The sequence below is a fragment of the Cebidichthys violaceus genome, unplaced genomic scaffold (assembly GCF_023349555.1).
Source record: "Cebidichthys violaceus isolate CVI_PGR_0920_01 unplaced genomic scaffold, fCebVio1.0.p SCAF_8, whole genome shotgun sequence".
NCBI lineage: Eukaryota > Metazoa > Chordata > Actinopteri > Perciformes > Stichaeidae > Cebidichthys > Cebidichthys violaceus.
In genome coordinates, this window is record NW_027176964.1 from 4,747,034 (window position 1) to 4,764,570 (window position 17,537).

The 17,537-nt window shown below is 41.4% G+C and overlaps 1 protein-coding gene across 5 annotated transcripts in view; it reads right to left on the reverse strand.

Annotated features, from left to right (window-relative positions):
- The window catches only part of ctnnd2b (catenin (cadherin-associated protein), delta 2b), a 168,947-nt gene that overhangs the window by 73,389 nt on the left and 78,021 nt on the right, over nucleotides 1-17,537 (reverse strand). For all 5 annotated transcript variants that reach the window (XM_068738059.1, XM_068738058.1, XM_068738056.1 and 2 more), the window contains 2 exons: nucleotides 7,998-8,032; nucleotides 5,548-5,664 (listed from right to left, as the gene is read on the reverse strand). In XM_068738059.1, the coding sequence (XP_068594160.1) occupies nucleotides 5,548-5,664; nucleotides 7,998-8,032 (152 nt within the window). The remainder of the gene's footprint in view (nucleotides 1-5,547; nucleotides 5,665-7,997; nucleotides 8,033-17,537) is intronic.

Sequence of the window (17,537 nt, forward strand, 5' to 3'; positions counted from 1 at the left end):
ACACATGAATGTACTCTGGCCACTTTAACAACCGCTTTTTATCAAACAACTCATTGCACTGGAAAAAAACAACTTTACTGCACTATATCAGCTCCAGATAGACCTATAAAGTGCTGGTGCTCAGTATTCGTACTCTCAAAGGACTTCTTGAGCTGTCCTCCATCAACAGCGTCTGTCCCTTTAATCTCCACTAATGTCACAATTTTTTTTTGTTGCCAGCAGTCTAAGAATGAAAGCGAGAGCATCACACAAGACAAGCTGCAACTTTACTTGTTTTTGTGATGATTAAACTAAAGCGAATGAGCAATCGTAGTGTGCCGGCGGTCAATATCAACAGCATGGGAGGGACAGAAGTCAGTGGCCACCGGCGAACGGTGTCACCGCCGATGAGCGCATCGGAAAAACGCGCCTCGACCAAAGTGAAAACGTTGACTCAAAGTGCAGCGGATGGCTCCTGTAGGCAGTGTAGTTGGTGACTGTGCATTATTTACAAATGTGATATTAAGCTGGGTGAGTTTACTAGGTCAAGGCCTTCGTGTCCCATTAAGGCCCGTCTTGGGCGTGCAGAAACAAGTGTTGCAATGGAAGAATGTGTACTCCATGCCTGCTTTCGGATGGATTCACACACTCGCGCACACGTACCCGGCTGCGTGCACAATGCCAGGGGATGTTTTCCGCAGTTTTTCTTTGCCACTTTAGGTGCGTTTCATGTGGGTAGCGGAGCCTTCAGGGAAGCGAAGAGGGCCTCATAAATACATTATCGCTCAGATGGCAAAAAAAACCTGAAGGCTCCACTGAATCCATCTGAGGCAGAGAGAGGGAATGTTTGTGTGTGTGTGTGTGTGTGTGTGTGTGTGTGTGTGTGTGTGTGTGTTAGTGTATTAGCAGGAAAGCAATGGGGTGCTGTGAGAGGATCTCTTCCTGTGCATTTCAATCATCTTTTCAGAGTTGAGTGAACACACGCATACACGCATCTTGCTCTCTCCTGCTCCGTGAACGCTTTCGTGAACGCGCCATATCTGCATATATATAAAAAATATACCTGCACGCCTGTAGCTGTGGCTCTGATAGACCTGCTCGGGCTCATGAATCTGTATCCCCCGTCACGCACACACACGCAAAAAAAAAAGTTGTTGCGTGGCTTTTTCTTTACGCATCACAACCAGTGTTCTCTATTGACACATTTTAATATTTCATCGGTTGTCTATTTTTAGATACCCATTGGAGGCATGTGTAGTCTGGAATACACACACACACATAACAGCATGCACGGTCAAAAGTAGCTGCGTGCAACATAGTCGTATACACACAGATTAACATGCACACTGGCAAGCATAGCCGGTAAGAAGCATGAAGACTCTCGGTGTACTCTGTCGCTGTGTCGCACTGATCTGCTCAGCAGCTTGAGTAAAGGAGTGGATTTTGCTGCTGTGTGTGTGTTGTGTGTGTGTATCTTGTTGTACGTGCTAGGGTATAAGGCTTCTTTTCATGCTTGTATGCATTTGGCTGTGTGTTAAATAACGCCCATATGCTTGTGTGCTTAAATGGACATTTGAAACAAGCTTTTTTGCTTCTTCTTTTCTTAACCACAATGAAACAAGCAGATTCACCGCGCACAATTCCAAACAATAAGTCCATATTTTTTAGACTGAGGGAGACAATGCAAGCTTCCCAATTGACCCTTTGCTACGCCCCGCCAGCCCGCTGCTACTCCGTCAAACTGTCAGAAGCTACCATGGAGCCCACACGGTCACAAACTGCACTCCCTGAATAAATATAATCACATTTTTTGGGAACAATGCAAAACTGATTTCAGAGAGAAGCAGAGAGAAGGTTATTCTATTGAAGGATATATCAGGATGTCAAACTGATTCAGCAGTGAAAACAGGTTAAAAAGATAAAGGTAGAAGATAAAGCCTACAGATCACAGTGTAAAAGTGAACCACCACAGAAGACAATGATATTAATGAACAACACTGTTAAAGCCAGGTAGTTCTTCATTTACTGTTACAATCATTAAAAAACAAAAGCAGCAGGTGTTTACATTCAGTAAACTTTCAATCGCTAGCGTAGCACAGAAGTGCTAACACTAATTAATTATGTGCTAACGCACATTTTACGTAGAAACGTAACATTGTCGAAACGTATGTCTCCTTCCAACCTCTCCTGGTAACGGGTATCATTATTACAAAACGTTTAACCATGACCACAAAACCAGCTTGAAAATGAACAAAATCTGACACAATTGCATTAGAGTCTTTGGAGCAGAGCCGCATAGTGCTACGCTATGATTGGCCAGTCTGCGTTTGAGGGGCCGGACTTAGTGAAGGGTCTGTTCAAGGCAGCAACTGTCAATTTTTTCCAGCCGATGACAACATTCACTTGTAGTTGTTACCAGCTGTAGCTAGTTTGCCAATTAAGAATGTCCATGAGTTGGTCAAAAAACACTGTATCTGGTTGACTTTTAAATGTTTCCAGCTGACTCATTTCGAATCCTTCAAAAGGTTTTTGATCATGCAGTTGATGGCCCTCAAAACTCAGCATTCACCAACGGCTATAGACATATTTGTGTTTCATGTATAATAGGAATGATCATTTATTTTGAACATGACCATGTTTGACTTGATGACACAAGAGAAAAGCTTTTACTGTTTGGCAAATATGACACCGTCTTGGGGTAAACATTGAATGGGAGGTAAACTTCCCCAAATTCAATGAAGAACAGCGCAGAGCGCTAACGTTAGCATAAACTCTGTTAGCATGCAGGACCGTAACAGAGCCTGTGACCCCCACAAACCAAAAGGTACTGATGCCAGTAAGTCAATGACATGCTCCTTGACTTTGGTATTAACACTTTGTTACTGCGGTGAGGTGGAAAGCTAGTTGACTGGATATGCTAACCATTGCTGTTTATGTTCAATCCATTCCTTTCAGTTTTGCTCTTGAGCTTTGATGTTTGGCACAAAAAAGACACCACTCGTCATACACTTAAATGCAGAGTATCTCTCTTCCTACAGCCCCATGCACACCACTTTGACATGTATCCAACGCTGTGCCGAGTTATAGTTGCTAAGCTATGATTGAACAATCAATATTTGACAATCAATGTTTGGGGTAAGGGATTAGCAAAGAGTAATTTAAAGCTACGTTGTTTGGGTGATTTTTCTCTCTCAAATGTCCCTTTGTCTCTCTCTATCTGCCTCTTGCTTGCACTTTAGTTCTTTTATTTTTGGACTAGTCAGGTGGTCGCTTACATAACTGTTATTTAAACATCAAAAAACATCAAACAGAATTACTATTCCTAGTTTTGCATGCACGTGTGTATCTGCCAGTGCTTTGCGTGTGGGCATAAACAAAGTATGCATGCAGGCCTGTGTTCTTCTGGGTTTATTTTCATGCCTGGTTATGATTCATGCCTCATGTGTTATTATATATGCATGCACATTTATGGCATTATGTGCCTGTGCTGTATACTGGCATGTGTCCATGTGCATGTGTGTGTGTGTGCCTCCGCTCTCTGCCCCTGTGAACAGCAGGCCAGCTGACACCCCAGCGAGGATGGATTAGCATTTTAAACTACTGGCATGACTCTGCATGTCTCTTGACAGCTACCGCTCCCTCATGGGGTCGCCTATACATGAGACATGGGTATCATCCCTGGGACTGAACGAAAAAAAAAAAAAAAGATGAGAGTGGAGTCACAGGAGTTCAAGATCTCACCGACAGCTCTCACAAACAACTAGTTTGCACTCTGAAATTGAAACAACACAACAGTTGTGGAACTTTTTGTCTCAGTATCTCTCTTGAGGCCTTTAAAGGCGCGATGAAAAAATTCACGATGCAAATTTGCAGCAGTTGCAAAAAGGTTCAATAGATTTACGCAAGCAGTTGACCAAATACCGGGATTCACGTTTTGAATACGGACATTCCGCACAACATGATTGGTTGCAAAATCAAGTCTTTGTTACGGTTAAAAATTACATCACTTTTTTACATTGTAATACTCGCATTTTCTAGTTACGTGCTTTAGTTATATATCATAGTTATATTTTCTCCCTTTTTTCTTTTGTGCTGATCTAATCCGTGACTCTGATCCGCGATCCGATCCGAACCGTGAGTTTTATGATCCGCTGCACCACTAACAAGCACCGTGGTTAATTTATTGATCGGGTGGCTCTGGTCATAAAAAAATTTACATTACGATTAATAGCGGATGGGTTGCCATTGGGGTGACATAATACATCTTTTTAATTATGTTCTTTAAAAGCATCACAATAATTACATTCTCTAAAATGTGAACATAGCAGAGAGCACAACAAAGCCGCTGTCTGGTGCTGGTATGCACATTGAAGAGCAGCGTAACCACATTAATTATCTCATAAGCTAAATGTCTATTTATGTTTCCTCTGTCAAGTCTTTAACTAGCCGACAGTTTTTAGTTTTGCTGCTTAAATGTCCCACGTTATTTGCTGCACTGACATCACTGAGTGCATGGACAATTTTACAATTACCGACAGCAGCCTTTTAATCATTCAAATTAATCGTCATACATCAATAAACTTAAAAACATAATTTAAAAAACAACATAGCCTAGGTCTGGTAGAGAGGGGGAGCAAAATTAATCGGAGGAATTCATTAATTTTAGTGGGTGGCGGGTGGATGATTTATGCATCCACACAAGGATCTCTAGTGGAAACTAAAACAGAGCAAGTAGAGTAAAAAGTACTGGAGTTATATTCATTGGCTTCAAATGTATGCTAATGTTGCTCCAAGTTTGCTGGATATGTAAAAAGGAAACTTCTTGCTAACACGTTATCATATGCCATATGAGCTTTATAACTTGATATGTCATTGTTGTGTTACATCTGCTTTTTGCCGCCCCCAAGTGGTTAAAATATGTTACTGCAGATTTAAGGTGACAACATTTTTCAATATGAATTAAGTTCAGTTTTGCTTGGCTACCATTTCAGAATATATCCAGCTTATGGAAGCTTCTGCATTTGGTTTTCCACATTTAAATATTTAAAATGTGTTTGGTAGCATGGAGCATTAACATTTACCATGGGTGAACAGACAAAGAAAAGGTAGGCTATGTGACCCTCACATCAAAGCAAAAATGTAATAAAGCTGCACACACTAACAGACAAATTGATCACCACTCTTATCCATTTTACGTGTCCTTAAAATTATTTCATATTTTTCAAGCAGAAGTAACACTTTCGGAAGATGTGATGAAATTTAATGAAAGACAACCACTTGTTCAGCCTTTGGGTAGAACATCCTAATTAGAACAAGTGCTTGAGTGAAAAAAATTATCTCACAGGCTTGATTAAATTGAGTAAAAAAAAGGTCTAATTGTCTTCTTTTCACTGTTTATTCAAGGAAGGACTTTCCACTTTTTAAAAAGACCTGGAGACTCCAGTGCTGCAAAATATCCATCCCAGCTGGTCTTTGATTACATTTTGATCTATTCTCTCCTACGCTATCCTTCTTGGGCCGTCTCGGTAAAGAAAATGAAAACCCTCAGTATCGTAACGTTGGCCTTACTGTCTCCTGCAGACGTGTCCTGTGAGTCCAAGATGCCCGATTCCTGGAGCGATCGGATGCAGGAGTCCACCAGCTCCAAGCCTGTCGTCAGCTCCTCCTCGATGTCCTTCTGTCCATCTGCATGAACGGAAATGGGGAGAAAAAAAACCGACTTGAGACAAAGACTCAGCTTCTTCTACCACCTGCAAACTGCTCCTCCATCCTTCTACAGTGCAGCGTAGGACTTTAGCAACACTCATGGCTGAATTTGCGGTTACACAAATTAACTGAAGAATATGTGCTTTGTGAAGGCTATTTCAATAGAAGTAAAGGTCTTGAACCCAAATGACACAAATCTTCCCAAAACACATCATTCTCATAATGGAAATGGAAACACACTATGCAGACGTTGGAACTAACATCTGCAAGGCGTACAATGAGGATAGATATCAATAAATCCATTTAGAAATCATATAAAACTGAATTTTACATCATGTCTCATAATCATCATGTTTTGATACATTTTTTTCCAGTATCAAAGAACCAAGTGATTGTTGTCTGTGCATCCATTGTTACAGTGCACAAGAGAACTAATGCAGCATGACATTTTGCGGTGCAGGTTCACCCCAAAGAAATGAAGGTTAAAAAAAAGAGTGCTAAGCTAGCAATGCTTACTGTCCAGGATAGGGTTTTGGAAATAAAAACAAAATGACTAATAAATGCTAATAAACAATTTGCTCAGAATGTCCCATCAACAACCATGGAATGCTTGGAAACCATCTCTATTCACATACAGATAGTTTGTGTTTTCAAAACATGTCGGCAAATAAATATCCAAATCATTTTGATTTGCTTGAAACGTTGCTTAAAAGAAAACCTCCATAGCACCACTGAGAAAATTGCAAATTCATGGCCTTTCTGAGTAGTAGCCTAACTTATTTTGAAAATAACAATTTGTAGCAAGCTAGCTAAGACTTGTAGTGTTAATGTCGTTAGAATGTGAACAGTAAGTAAAAACTGAGCAAAACAGCCAAAGGTTCAAGGGGTTAAAACTACATTATTGTCTTTACAATAACCTGCACATTAAGTCTCTGATCATTTGAGTTAATATTGAAAACTTTGACTTATCCTTTCCACACCTCACCCATCGAAATTCAATTAGAACATGCAAGTTAAAATTCATTCTCATTCAGCTGCTAATTGGCGACCGAAGAAGCGGCCCCACTCGTGTCTCATCACGGAGTTAAGTGTGAGGATGACCCTTTGGGTCATGGGTATAAAAAACCTAACTGATAATTCAGCAACAAATCCAGTGGGATCTAGGTCTGTGAGGAGCCGCCTTGTTCTTAGATACCAGGCCGTTTGTCTGCCAGAGCGAGGCACATAACATGCCCAGTGTCTTCCAAGTTCGAGAGGGCTGCCAAGGGGGATACAACTTACAAATGAGTCTGAGGAGCAACATTAATCTCTTATTGAGAGAGAGAGATGGTAAAAGCAGAGGCCCTTTGAGTGGATTTAGGAGGCGGATTTTATTGACTTGGAATGACGCGATTGCAGACTGATGATGTTGACGCTGTTGGGGAAACATTTCCAATTCAGTGCCGTCTGTGGCGTTACACCGGATATACTCTCAGCCTTTCCAGGCATTACTCATTTTCAAACCCGCTTGATCAAAAGTGATGGGTTTTTAATGATTTGTGAGCGATGCCGAGATAAAAAAAAGTCAGATTGGAGTGAGGGAGGGTTTTTCTTTTTTCATGACAGAGAAAATTTACTCTCTCTCTGAGGCCCGGTGGTCGGTGCTTCAGTGCAACGGACGGATGAAGGTGCAGAAAGCCCGTCGGTATGAAACATTTTGACCACGGACCTTTAGTCGCCACTTTGTTGGCAAAGGTCGCCAACCCTGCACTCAGGCAATCAATCTGCTCTCAACATGGCTGACAAAGAGGGGGAGAGTGACCTAGGTGTCGGGCATGGGTGGATGTTTTTTAACTTAAGTGCTGTCAAAGAAGTTGTCAAGCCCCGAGAGGTGTCTTCATTTGACTTTCAAATCACCTAAAAGACCTCGCACTCATTGATTCTTGTTTTCTGTTTTATGGAAAACCCATTCCCGTCTGGCTCTACAAACAGGTTAAACTAAATACTCTTAATTATTTGCAAATGCTGTTTGACCTTTACTCAGCCATCAAGGAGTGAGGGGATTTGAAAGTTTTTTTTTATGTTAGAGCAAGCCTTTTTTGTTTATTTAGCTTTCAAGAGAGTGAGTTTGATTCAGCATTGTAAAACGCTGCAGCCAAAATAGTTCTTTTACAGGATTGCATTAATACATTGTAAGAGCATGATGGGGGATTTTTTTTTTTTACAATGGCTACTAATATAATAGCACAGTCAGCAATGTGCAGTACCGGAATGCAAACATTAGAGCACCAGACAGAGTGTGTGATTTGAGAGCATTTGAGAAGAAATGTTACCTTGGTTGTTCCAGCGAAATTTCTCATCTGCTGAGCTGCAAGAGACAAACAACAGACGGCAAACAAGATTAGAAATATGAGACATTTCATTGTTTTGTTTGTTGGTGAGACACTATAACAGCACTTCCATCAGCCTCACATGCTGCAAACCGCCTACCGCCTTTAAAGTATTGTTATAAAACAGGAAATGCAAGGAAAACACTGGTTTGAAGAGTATGTAGTCTGGTGAAAACCTTATATATCTTATTTATTTATCGAAACCAATATGATACACTCCGAAAGATTTTATTGTCTGGCTAAATACATGGCAGATTTCTTTTTTTAAACAAGGATACCATCCTGTCTTACCCTAAATAAAATCTACCATCTCATGTAAGTGCACATAGCTTTTCATTCATTTATTATTTCAGCACACTGAAGTAAAAAATGAATCAATCATTGCATTTTTGGTAGTGGCAGCGACCTGTCAATCACAGTAAACCCACCCTAAAGCATACTCCGCTTTATGGTCTATTTGACTCTAAATGGACCATAATTTACTAAATGAACATCATGCTGTATTGAAGAAGACCTGAAACTAGAGATTGAGACCATAGTGAGAAGTAGGGTCATTTTCTCATCAACTTCTATACAATCTGACTTCTTTTTGCATCCCCTGCTGGTCAGTAGAGATAATGCAAGTTTTAAGACACTTCTGCATCGGCTTCACTTGGTTAACACCCACGTCATACAGACAGTGAGTGAAAATCTTGACGTTTAATTCACCCCTGCTTAGGGCAATCATTCTATACTTTGTCAAATTTTTAACAACTCAACTCTTTTCAGTGGATTCTCGTAAATTTGGCATTAACAGCACAACATAAACCTCAGGTACTTCAATTAGCAACAATTTTTTAGCTACTGTTTGGTGATGTCATTCACCACTTGTTTCAAGCTTTCCTTATGCCTTTTCACCCGTACCGATTGTCGGCAGCAGCAATCTGCAACAGTGGCAGACCATGTTATACCCAATATACAGCTCCATTAGATGCTCATCCCCAAGCCCTGTATGGTGAGTATGCTGCTTTCAAATGTACCTGCTATACTGTCTGACAGTCGACACGGCGGGCCTACAACTGAGGCACCTGAAACATGAATCAAAAAGTCATCCAGTTTCTAAATGGCTCAATAACTGCCTTAACTGTCAATAACTGTCAACTGACGGTGGAACATCTTGGGATTAAAATGCTCATTAACAAAAACGGCAACAGATATTGCCCATCCAAATTTTTCCTTTAAGTAGAATCGATTGTGCTACTGTGCATAATTATCTGGGCTGGATTGCTGCCATGTGCTGCAGTTTCCCCACTTGTGCTTCGATACACTACAACGCTATGGTGGGAGGTTTTTACACTCACTTGCTCTCATTTTAAGGGAAAGAATATGAAGCAAAAACACAGAGTGCAGTAGGTGCCAAAATGTCTAAGAAGAGACATATCTATACTGTGGAACAGAACCTTATATATTTTTCAATCAAATGGCATCCTTCCAGCGCAACCACGAGCTGTGAAGTGTTAGTCAGGGTGTTTCCTTCAGTTGGAGCTTCTCTGACACATGTTCAATACTGTTCACTGCAATAGATCCACGTCCTTTATGATTCTTGGGCCGCAGGGTTAACCCCCTCACCCTGTCTATGGAGGTAGAGTTGTCATTTATATGTCTTCGATTGCACAGTTGTAAAGACTGCTTGATTTGGAATCCTAAAAACTCTTATAGCCCAGTCAGTTGTTCCAGTAAAGTCTTACTAATATGTGCTAGCAAGACTCAAAGTCAATACAACTGGGTACGGTTAAAAACAGTAAATATAATTTGACTGTATGTTTAACAACAGGACAAGCTAGCTATCCAGCCATGTCATTATCCCCAAATTATAATTATATTTTCACGAATAAATGAGGGACCACGAGTACTGTGCCTGGGGTAACATTAGCGAGTTGAATAGCGAATGAAATTTAAGAGACTATCGCTTGTAATATGTTTAAATTAGATTTTCAAATGTAAACTAAATATCTATTCTACTAAATGTAGTCAGCGCATTAATTTGAAATGGTGAATTTCAAAGTGTATCTACTGCCGGCTAGCAGCTAACTTAACGGTGCTAATAGGGCTAACAACGTCAACAGTGATGACAGCGCTGATGCACGTGCCGCCGGCCCAGCTATGTAAACAAAGCCCAGGGAAGTTGGAGTTTTAACGGGCTGAGTTTTAAAACTATAGACATAGCTAAACTAGCCAACTCCTATGTCCCAGTCTTTATGCTAAGCTAAAGCAGCTTTGATACCACTCTCCATATCAATCATCTCATATAACTCTTGGTAGGAAAAGTGTCTTTTCCAAAATGTGAAACCATTCCTTAAAGACCTTTGCTGATAAAAAAGAGAGCTATGATTCAAGGCTCTCATCAACAGTGTTTTGGCAATATTGACCGATGAATATCACATTGCAATATTCTCTCTTGTCAACAGTGCAACACGATTCAAAATGAAAAGCAATTTGGTCCAAAATCCTCCATATCTGTAACCCAAAGCCTCTAAAGCTAAACCTAGCGATGAATGCTATTCACTCCCCTGGGGACAAAGAACAGATGCTATTAAATCATCCCATTGATTACCCCCATTCTGTGTGTGCGTGTGGTGTGTGACGGATTGCGAGGAGAAGCCAAGTGCTACATGTTAATGGGATCCTCAGTCAGCAAAGCAGACTCCTCATTCATCAGGGGTTATTATAGCAAACAATACACCCCCACATGTGCACACACACACACACACACACACACACACACACACACACACACACACACACACACACACACACACACACATACAAGCCAGCACACAGCTGCTATAAAGGAGGCAAATGCATCACACAAACTGGGTGTCTTGGAGGATGGAGTGTGTTTATATCAGAGACACACACCTCGGATGAGGCAAGATGATGAGGATTATTATCACTAGTCTGTGCTGATGTCAGAGGCTGAGTCAATGTTTTCTTAAAGGGCAAGACAGACTGGTCCTCGCATTTTTTTCCTTGGTGTCAAAATGTTGCCTCGGTGCTCTTAGAAAATGCCCCCAAAGTAAAGGCGAATGTCTGTTATTTACCAATTCCCACAATGCGATGTCATTAGAACTAAATGCAAGCTGAGTGCTCACATAGAGACCTCGTTGGAAACGTAAAGAAAAGAAGCCGAGCGGTGTTATCATCAAGTGGTTACATCAACAGGAGCCAGAGATGGAATATAAAGCAGTCCGGATGGGTTCTGATTTCTGCCTGAGCATGGGGGAAATAAAGGAATATACTCGCATTATCGGGGAAATCAAAACACACCGGACCAAACCAGATAAGAGCGGAGAGAAGAAGCAGATATAACACATATATCTTGGAGGAGAATAGGCTAAACTAGGCTACATTGAGTCAGGGTGCGTGCCATTCATCAGAAGACGCTCAGCCTTTTGATATATATTTTCTAGTGCCAAAGCTAGAAGATTAAATTAATCACCAACTATTTTGATATTCAAATAATTGTTTCAGTCATCTGTTAAGTAGCAAGACTTAGAGACTCTTGACGTGATAATGTCACAACAGGGAAAGTCAGAGCATTGCCAAAGTCTTAACAATTCATCTAGGCACGGACAGTAGAGCGTGTGTACCGAATTTCATGGCAGTCCAGTCCAGTAGCTGTTGAGTTCTTTCCCTTACAATGAAAAAGTCAGTGGTTCACCAAAGTCCTTAAGATTCATCCTCTGGGCACTACGGATGTCTTTTACAAAATGTCATGGCGATCCATCCAATAGTTGTTGGATTGTTTCACTCAAAACCACAAATGTCAACACCGTGGTGTGGGCGCTAGAGGAAAAGTCGGTGGATCACCAAAGTTTAATCCTCTGGGGATTATGAATGTCTGTGCAGAATTTCATGGAAATCAAGCCAGCAGTTATAATTTGCCATCCCTCACAACCGAGCCGCAGCCTTCCCCTTCCTCTCTCTTTTCTCTCCCCTGCCTCTCTGGCTACAAAGCAGTCTTCCTCCTCCTCCTCCTCCTCCTCCTCCTTCTGGCCACAAGGTACATCTCATCAAACCTCAGTATCTGAAACAGCTCATTGACCTCTTGGCCCAGGAAACACAGAAATTTTTTTTTTTTTTTCTCCCCTCGTCGAATCTCTACGGCGCGTCAATGGGATGTGACAGCGTAATTAGTGGACCGAGGGAGAGCACTAATTGACGGCGTGATCAACTTGCCTGCTACAGGTCACGCCATGGCGTGGCACTTCATCACCGCTAATGATATAATGCCGTGTGAATGTGTGGCTTAGTTTGTGTGTTTACAAAACAGCCCTTGAGTCTGGCTTGCTCAGGGATCAGCGCTATAGTTGTTGCCTTTGAATATACAAGACCAATACAAGGCCGCAGATGTCATTCATTAATTTTAAAAGACACTGTTGGCGCTATCTAATATGTTATTGTACTAATTCTTTGCTCCTTTTGATATTCACAAAATCCAAACATGTTGCATAATCCCAAATGAAGGACACTGCAACTCAGCAACAACACTGCATTATCTCAGAAAGGTTTCAGGTCATTTTCAAACCTGTGGAGTTTCATCTTGTGGATTTGGACTCTGGTTGGTGTGATTTGTTTCGGCAGAACCAAACACAACTATCATACTCAGGTGCGGAACAAAAAGACCGCTGCAAGACCCCTTTGGACAAAGTTGTCTCTGCTCAGTCATAAACGGATTCTGGAGCGGTTCTTTTATGGTGTGAACACGATCTGTCCCAACTCCAAGGCTTATGCTGTGTTCACACCAAGCGCTGAGCGGTACGTTACTCGCTGGAGTTTACTCACGGGATCATTCGTGTTTATTCGCGTCATTCACACAATTTACGCTGGACGCGCCAGAGAGGAGTTGCTTATGAAAACCATTGTAGCTACACTGGTCCAGCAAGAATGGCGACGCTTCGTACTGATGTATTGATGCCTTTTATTCTCCGCATTCTCTCTCTCTCTCTCTCTCTCTCTTCAGCATCTCAGACACCGTGAAAACGTGTGCACCTCCCCGACCACGCGCAGAATCCGTTCAAACTGGGGTCGCTCACTCTTCTCTGCTTTCGCGCCAGCAAACGACCCACAATGCAACGGCCCATGTCAACTCTGGGTGTGGCCCGCCACCTCGCGACATTACATGACGAACCACGACATCCTGAGGCACCACATACAGCACCATACAAACTCAACACATCCACATGTCTCCCTGACAGCTACAACCATTGTCAACTAAGCCATTTTTTTCATCAACCACGGATCGGCGCAGGCTGAAAACCCACCTCTTCAGGAAGTGCTACCCTGAGCCTTCCACTTAGCACTTATTGTATTCATACTAGCTTGTTGCACTTATTGTATTCGTATTACTTATAGCACTAACTGTTTTTCTTGTTTCTGCACTGTACTTTGGCTCTGAGTTATGCTCTGCTTCATGCTCTTAGATGCTTGTTTGGAAAAGGAAATGTACTTATGACTTCTGGTGACTAGTAGTTCTTTTGATTACCAATGTTGAATGCACTTATTGTAAGTCGCTTTGGATAAAAGCGTCTGCTAAATGACTGTAATGTAATGTAATGTAATGGAAGAAATAACCACTACTGCTGCTTTGCACATGGAAATCCCAAATATCCCTGGAAACTAAACGCTGTCTTGTCGGGGTTCAAACATCATCTGGAGGTGCTTCATCAATTTCATCGAGGTGTATTCACCGTATCTAGCAAGCCACACGTCGGCTGGTTTACTACAGCTGTATGAACACAAAATACACAGATTTTGCTGTGATTTAATTACAATAAATGGACGAAAAGCAATGCCGAAAAAACTAAATAAGATATGCCGATTTCTATAAAGTTTTCTTTGTTCTCTCCAAAAGACAACACAAGCAAATAACTTTTAAAATGCTTCTTTTCTCAATGGAGCTTGCATCGATTGGTGCTAGGCTTTGCTCACATTGTAGCAGCTCCATCAACACTCAATATAACATCATATGCCTGCGTTAATACGGCAGCCTCACTATCGTTTGTACTATATGGTTTATAAACATACATTTATACGTTTTGTCCGGTCTCTACGGCTACAATATTTGTTTCCTCCATAGTTTCTGATTCAACAATGGCAACAGTCAACAGTTGCTCGCAGCTAGCCAGAGAATGAATCAAGGTCCAACCTGGTCTGGTGAGGAAGTACATTGTCTTCTTGACATTTGGGCCTTTGTGTACTTTCTCACTGGCGCTTCTAGACACATCTAACCAATGAACGGATGTAACATCCTCATATGGCTTTTAGTAATGCCTTTTGGTTTGAAAAATCGCTGCCAGTACGGATAGTTTTGATGTGTTTCTGTTTCATTTATTTGTTGTGTCCCCGGTGTGTAAGGGCCTTAAGGTGGCTGTATTGAAAAATCTTACTCTAAATACGTCATGGTAACCTTTAATGGCCCATCTAATGTTAATCCACCAAAATTCACCGAACAGCTTATATTCGAAATATAAAAAAAGACAGACATTTAGTATTGCGGGGCTGCCAACGTTCCTGGAGCTCCACCAAGCAAAGGTGTCTAAAATAAAAACCTGATGCTACTTAGCCACAAATTGGATCCATTAGACTGTATGACACATTGGCCTCTGCCATTCCAGGACTATAATACAAATCTTTACAATAAGTGGGAATATACATGTCAAGATGAGGGGCCAATTTGAGCTGCAGCCTAATTCAAATCAGGTAAATAGCAAGGCAGGTAAAAGCTCTCTATTGCAATACTTGAATGCGGTTCTTACATTTTTTTTGTTAAAAGCACCACTTGTTAAAGCCGTTGATTTCTGTCAGATCAAAGAACAGATTGGATGCGTAATGCTCCGTAATTTCAAATAATGATCAACTCCTGTTGTACATTGTGACCTGGTATTTTTTGGCTGCTTTGAAGAGCGCACTTTGGCTATTTGGTGCTATTCCTAGAGGGAAAAAAAGGTAATGTCACAAATCAACCGACTGGTGCGCTGCATTAAGGAGCAGGGAAATGCGAAGAGGGGGACGGAGAAAGGGAATATGATACTCAGACAAGGGAGACGGAGAACAATAGAAATACATAGAGAGGTGGGGAATGAAAGTGGGAATATAATACAGAGAGAGAGGGAGAGCTCTGCTAAATCCAATGAGGGGGGCTTAAAAGAGTGAATGCCAGAGATAGCAATGAAAATCCTGTCATTTCATCCACCCAAAAAACACATTCTGAACCCAGGCCACATAATGCATCTATTTCCATGCCCTGCATATTATCTGTTATCTGTTCTGACCACAATGGCCAGCCTTCTTGTAGACAGAGCTGTTAGATAATAGAACCACCCATAAATGAAAAAAACACACAAAAACAACAAAGAAATGAAAGCGAAGGCCATTTTTTTTTTTTTATAGCTCTTGGAAAGCATCGTGCAATAATGCAGCCACAAGCTAAAGCGACGGCGTGGTTGTTAATTCACTCAGGAGCATTTTACATAAAAACAACACAAACTTAATGGCAACAAAAGTGGATGACTTATGATATTTTTACGCATTAATGTAATTTAGACATCAATCGCGGTTTGTCAGCTACAATTCCATTTGCACTCTCGTCACAACTGCCGACGCTGCACTTTTGAAAAGCTTATAGTCATCTAAATGAAGTCTAAAATTAGCATTAGAATGTGACAAGTTTTACTTGACCATTCAAAGAAAAGCAGACTTGCTTTATTCCCCAGAAGCCCCATCGATATTCATTCTCTTCTTCATTTCTCTGATCATCAATCACTGCCGCTCCACTTTGCTTTATAGTAATCATGAATTTTGGGAATGATGCCTCTTCTTTCTGCCTTCTACTGAGACAACACTGACTCTGAAATGCATTTGTAATACCGAATGAGGTGGACGGCAGGGGTATTGTGATGCTCTACATTTTAAATAGATGCAGGGGGAGGAATTAAAGGAAAACCCTGAATAAAAAGAAGAGAAAGCACCAATGCAAGTCCCACATGAAGGCTATATGCCACCGTGTATTTACAATAACACAGACAAGCCAAAATATGAGAATGCAAAGTAGCGGATAACAGCAGGAATCCGTTAGACATGAAAACCACCTGTTGTGTAAAACTCTGTTGCTATGGTAATAACCAAGATATTCTGTTTCTACAAGTGTAGATGACAAACAGGATATGATTCCAAATATGACCTAAACTAGGGCAGGAGCTGGCGTTTCACCTGCTACACGAGAGGTCGGTTTGCTGCAGAGAGCGCTGTCCAAATATCACAACTTGTGTTTTTCCTGCACTGGGTATGACAGCAATGTGCCCATCAGAAGCTCCAGAAAAGCGCATAATGCAGCACGAGATAGGCAGTGTTGCGAGCTGAAATGACTTCAAAGAGACCAATAATTCACTGGTTGATCCCTGTGGGAGCAGCAAGCATATCAAACAGCTTGGCTGTAAGCCACACAAACATTAAGTCATACAGCTGATATTAGCTGGCTCGAAAACTATGGTAACTTTTGTCAGATTCTCCAACCTACAAAAATATCCACTCGAGACCCAAAGCGAGAAGAAATACTTGAGCTGCCATCTTGCACATCTGGAGCCGGAGTTTGCACGGCGATTACTAGCTGTTTGGCTAGAAAGACACAACAACTAAGCACAATATGTCTATGAATACATTTATGACGCATGTTCTATTACACAGACTCGTAATTCGTGTGTCAGATACGTTGTCTGCTGACACTGACGTGATCACGCCCGACGAGCAGACAGCGCTGGCTAACCCTTATACTGTCATGATGGGAAATGTTGCTAAACTAGCCAGCGACACACTGAGTGATCTAGTCGTTATATGAAGATCGTTATAATACAGCTCTTTATGTTTGAAACAGAGAATTTAAAGTTCAAGCTCCCCTCCATCGCAGCTGTCAATTGTGATGCCACACCCCCTTTATATAGAAAAATGAACACTTAAACATACAATAACTACCTTGAATGGCAGTAACCATCTTTAGGAAAAATGCACTTGAAGTGTAGGCTAGTTTGATTTAATTTGTCCCATCCTCTAACATGAAGGGGGCAGGGTTTATGACCTATACTGCAGCCAGCCACCAGGGGGCAATGGAGATGTTTTGGTTTCACTATTGGGTAACTGTCACGTCATCCGCATCTTTATGCAAAATCTATGGAACAGACTTATGATTAATACTTCTGCTGCTGGTCTTCGAACAACAGCAGCTGCAATATGTTTGATAATTACAATTATTTTCAGTCACTTGCTCCCAGAGTTAGTGATGTTGTTGCCATGATGTTCTGTACGTAAGATACAGACCTCTAATGTTGCTTGGCAGCAGATGCAAGCAGCTCGAGAATCAGCAAAACAATGCAGCAAGAACCTGTTACTGCACAGAAAGCCAGTAGTTACACATGAGACAGATAGTCAGTCTCTTAATATGGGAGTGCT